At 46.1% G+C, this 4,370-nt stretch overlaps 1 protein-coding gene across 1 annotated transcript; it reads right to left on the bottom strand.

Moving 5' to 3' along the window:
- Positions 1-1,203: 1,203 nt before the first annotated feature.
- LOC137192221 (chymotrypsin A-like) lies at positions 1,204-3,965 on the bottom strand. Its single transcript, XM_067602754.1, has 7 exons — positions 3,837-3,965; positions 3,076-3,170; positions 2,922-3,001; positions 2,576-2,654; positions 2,312-2,495; positions 1,828-1,952; positions 1,204-1,696 (listed from the first exon to the last, which is right to left on the bottom strand). The coding sequence occupies exons 1-7, from the start codon at positions 3,886-3,888 to the stop codon at positions 1,535-1,537; spliced, it is 777 nt and encodes a 258-aa protein (XP_067458855.1). The 5' UTR covers positions 3,889-3,965; the 3' UTR covers positions 1,204-1,534.
- Between the last annotated feature and the right edge of the window lie 405 nt (positions 3,966-4,370).

Here is a 4,370-nt window from a genome sequence, read left to right as displayed (position 1 = left end):
GGCAGCCTTGCAGCTGCAGAGTGTGATCACAGTTATGTCTTGTTTATCTGCAGCCCTGCTGCAACACCCGCAACACCTGCAACATCTGCAACACCCGCAACACCTGCAACACCCGCAACACCTGCAACACCTGCAACACCTGCAACACGTGCAACACCTGCAACACCCGCAACACCTGACACCTGCAACACCCGCAACACCTGTGACACGTGCGACACCTGCAACACCTGCAACACGTGCAACACCTGCAACACCCGCAACACCCGCAACACCTGTGACACCTGCAACACGTGCGACACCTGCAACACCCGCAACACCTGCAACACCTGCAACACCTGCAACACCCGCAACACCTGACATCTGCAACACCCGCAACACCTGTGACACGTGCGACACCTGGAACACCTGCAACACGTGCAACACCTGTGACACCTGCAACACCTGCAACACGTGCGACACCTGCAACACCCGCAACACCTGCAACACCTGCAACACCCGCAACACCCGCAACACCTGTGACACCTGCAACACCTGCAACACGTGCGACACCTGCAACACCCGCAACACCTGCAACACCTGCAACAACCGCAACACCTGCAACACGTGCGACACCTGTGACATTTGCAACACCCGCAACACCTGCTGTTGCCGCTTCTTTTATGCCATCTGCTACTGCTGCCATGTAGGCCACGCCTGCCCGCAGACGCGCCTGACGGAGTAAATGTGTCTTTGTCTTTGTGGGATAAATGAGTAAATTAATGTTACTTTGACATGTTTTGTGTCAGTGATTCAATCACTTTATCAAATGAGGACGACATGTTGAAATGCTGAACAGGACGTCCTGTGATCTGAGACACAAACCAGCAGCAGTCAGCTCTGTTATACATCACAATCATCTTTAAAAAACCTGCTAATCAACACAAAGAAAAACAGAACAGTTGATAGAAAGACAGCAGCTCATCCAGTCAGCTGGACTGAATCTCCAGGTGCATTCTGGGAGTGATTGACAGCTCAGATTACATGTTTAGAAAAGATCAGGATTCCACATTTAACTGCACTTCAACTCCAGCTGAGAACAACTATTACTGATCAAATGATAATATTACAACCTGTAGATTAAATTAGATCATTAATATCATTGATTCAAGAGGAGTGGAACAACCTTCATGGGGATCAGTAAAGAGACGGAAAGAGATGCTGTAATAAGATTGATGCTTTATTAAAGGGAAAACACAAACTGTAAATGTCTCGTTAAAACAAAGAAAATACATTTTTATAGGTTTATTTATTTATAATTGCTTCAGCAGAGAAAGCCTTTCAGATTTTTGTAGAATAAAAATAAAGTCACTTTCCTGGTGACATCTTACTTTAATAAACTTTTGACATGTGGTCTGTTTGTCTTTATGCTAAGCTAAGCTAACTGTTTCCCCCTGCTTCCACTCCTATGCTAAGCTAAGCTTGCTGTTTTCTCCTCCTTCCAGTCTTTATGCTAAGCTAAGCTAGCTGAACTTCATTTTGAGCAAGTGAAACTCGCTCAGTTGGCGGCGATGGTCTGGTCTATCCAGGCACGCAGCGCTGTGATGCGGGCATACCCGTTGGGCTCCATGGTATTGCACTCGCCCCGTACCCAGGACGATATACCAACCAGAGTCCAGGTACCACCCTTCTGACAGACCAGAGGACCGCCGGAGTCGCCCTGAAAACAAACACACACAAAATAAACACACAAACAAACAAATAACATGCGTAGCTGATGCTACATGTTAGCATGTCTATCTTCTAACATGTTGCTAATATGCTTGTTGGTGGTTAGTGTGTAGCACTCACAAAGCAGATGGAGCGTCCGTTCGCTCCGGCACAGATCATTTTGGAGGTGAAAATGGTGCTGACACTGCACTTCTTATTGGTCAGCAGGGGGAGGGCTGCCTGCTGCAGCCGGTTAGGGGTGGTACCTGCAACACATCAACACATCACACTGATGTGTATACTGCCCCCAGTGGTCAAAGCACGCCATGTTTCCTGTGTTAACGCTCCCCTTAGTGGATAATAATGATAATAATAATAATAATAATAATAATAATAATAATAATAAATATAGCTGCAAGTGGCAATTTGGGGGTTCAAGCCTTTTTGCATTCAACAGAAGGAAGCAGCTCGATCAGCGAAAATTAAAGTCGTGAGCAGCAACGAACAGATTTCAGGTTTCACAAAGGTGACCAAAGTCACTTCAGCTACTTTAGTTCTGTTTAAAGTAGTGAGACAGTAATAATAATAATAATAATAATAATAATAATAATAATAATAAAGTCACCATTGCCGCTGGTACGGCCCCAGCCGGTGGCCATGCACATTGTGCCTGCAGGGAAGTTGTCTCTGGTCTCGGCCACACACACGGGGGAAACATGCCTGTTTATCTGGGCGGGGCTGGCCAGCTTGATGAGCTGGATGTCGTTGTTCAAGCGGGTGGGGCTGTTGTAGCGGGGATGTGTGAACACCTGACAGAAAATTACATCATTAGCTGGTGAACACGCAGGAGCTCACGAGACATGATGAAGTCCTGCTGCTTGTTGCTCACCTTGCCGACCCCGATCACCTGGATGGCCTCGGTGGAGGAGCGGAGTTTGTGTGCTCCGAGAACCACACGGGTCGACCACCTGCAGGAAAAGATGTGAGTGAAATCAGCCAATAAAAAATCACCTGAGAAACACCTGAGCAACAGGAGGCGGAGCCTAATGTCAGCTTCTGGCTGAAGCTCATATTCAGAAGAGGAACACTGATCATACAGCAGGTTTAACTGAGCAGCAGATTGAGTTCAGCTGTCAAACTGTCTTTATTTAAACATTTATAAATTTAAAGTTAAACACTGGTGGACAGGACAGGTGAGGGTTAAAGGTTAAAGGTTAAAGATTGTTGGTGTTTACCCGGCGGAACAGTGAGCAGCGGTTACCACCCAGTTCTGGTTGATGAGGGAGCCTCCGCAGAAGTGGAAGCCATAGCATGTCTGAAACAACCACATGTTCATGAATACAACTCATTTGTGTGTGTGTGTGTGTGTGTGTGTGTGTGTGTGTACACCTGCAGGGACACCTGCCAGGGCCAGGAGTGAGGCCTCGCCTCCTCGCCGTTCACGATATCAGAGTAACCGCTGATGTCGGGGGGGATGGCGGAACCTGGTGAAATCATCATAATGACATCATCATAATGACATCATCATAAAGACATCATTAACAACAACATGAGTCAGGAAGATTGTTCCTGATCTTTGGGAACAGACGACACAAAACACCTCGAGTCACATTTTCAGTAAGAAACGATTGTTAATAAGATCAATACTTTTAAAGTGATCAGCCAATAAACACGGATCGATCTCAGACTGTGTCCAGTTATCTTCAGTCACTTATAAAAATCATTTTATCTTCATAAAGTCTTACGGCCTCACCACCCTGCACACGTGGGATCTCTTGTGATGTGGGAAGCTGAGCAGAATGGGGCCTGGTTAGTACTTGGATGGGAGACCTCCTGGGAATACCAGGAGCTGTGAGCTGTCTCTCTCCTCTCTCCTCCTGTTGCTTTCTGCAGGTATTTCTGCCTCCAAAGCTGCTCAACACCCACTGCTACAATTATTATTATTAGTCTTATTATGATTATTACCATTATTATTACTATACATCTCTATGTGGAACTTGCATTGTTCTCTCTCCTCTCAACCGGTCGGTAGATGATGGCCGCCCACCCAGAGCCGCTAAATATTAAATCTATACATAAATATAATAGTTGTAAATTAAAAACAAGCAGCTCAGTCTACCCAGCATGCTTCACTCCCTCAGCTGTCTTACCGTAGGCGGCGCCGACGAAGGCGAAGCAGGAGAGGATCCACAGGAAGACCATGGCTCGAACATGAAAGCTCCGTCTGAGAGACGAACCTTTATACAGACGAGGAGCAACAGGATTGGACAGGAGGGACGTGTGTGTGTGTGTGCGTGTGTTTGTGTGTGTGTGTGTGGTGTGTGTGTGTGTGTGTGTGTGTGTGTGGTGTGTGTGGCGTGTGTTTGTGTGTGTGTGTGTGTTTGTGTGTGTGTGTGTGTGTGTTTCTATGGTGCAACCACTGTTCTGTGTAATTAACTGAGAAGATGTGCAGGAGGATCTTGTGAAACATATTTATGTAAAAGTCTCTGATGTCTGTTGTGAAAACTTCACAGTTAAACGTGTGACAGTAGTTTTGTGTCATTGAAGTTTTCACCAAACTGCAGCCGTCTGTGGTTTGCAAATGTATAAGTGAGTCACTGAGAAGGACTTGTAGTGATATGTGGCTGATCAAGTTTGTAATTATTGGGTTTGATCAGTTATTGTGACAGTATTATTGATGTTAA

This window comes from Thunnus thynnus, chromosome 11, assembly GCF_963924715.1.
Source record: "Thunnus thynnus chromosome 11, fThuThy2.1, whole genome shotgun sequence".
Taxonomy (NCBI): domain Eukaryota; kingdom Metazoa; phylum Chordata; class Actinopteri; order Scombriformes; family Scombridae; genus Thunnus; species Thunnus thynnus.
Note: the sequence above shows the minus strand (reverse complement) of the source record. Positions and strands in the feature narration are given on the sequence as shown.

Excerpts from the sequence above, each read along its gene's own strand:
- LOC137192221 (XM_067602754.1), bottom strand. The coding sequence starts at position 3,888 with ATGGTCTTCCTGTGGATCCTCTCCTGCTTCGCCTTCGTCGGCGCCGCC. Across the intron at positions 1,953-2,311 it reads GGGCCGTACCAGCGGCAATG|GTACCACCCCTAACCGGCTG; the intron begins GTGACTTTATTA and ends GATGTGTTGCAG. Across the intron at positions 1,697-1,827 it reads ACGGACGCTCCATCTGCTTT|GGCGACTCCGGCGGTCCTCT; the intron begins GTGAGTGCTACA and ends GTTTGTTTTCAG.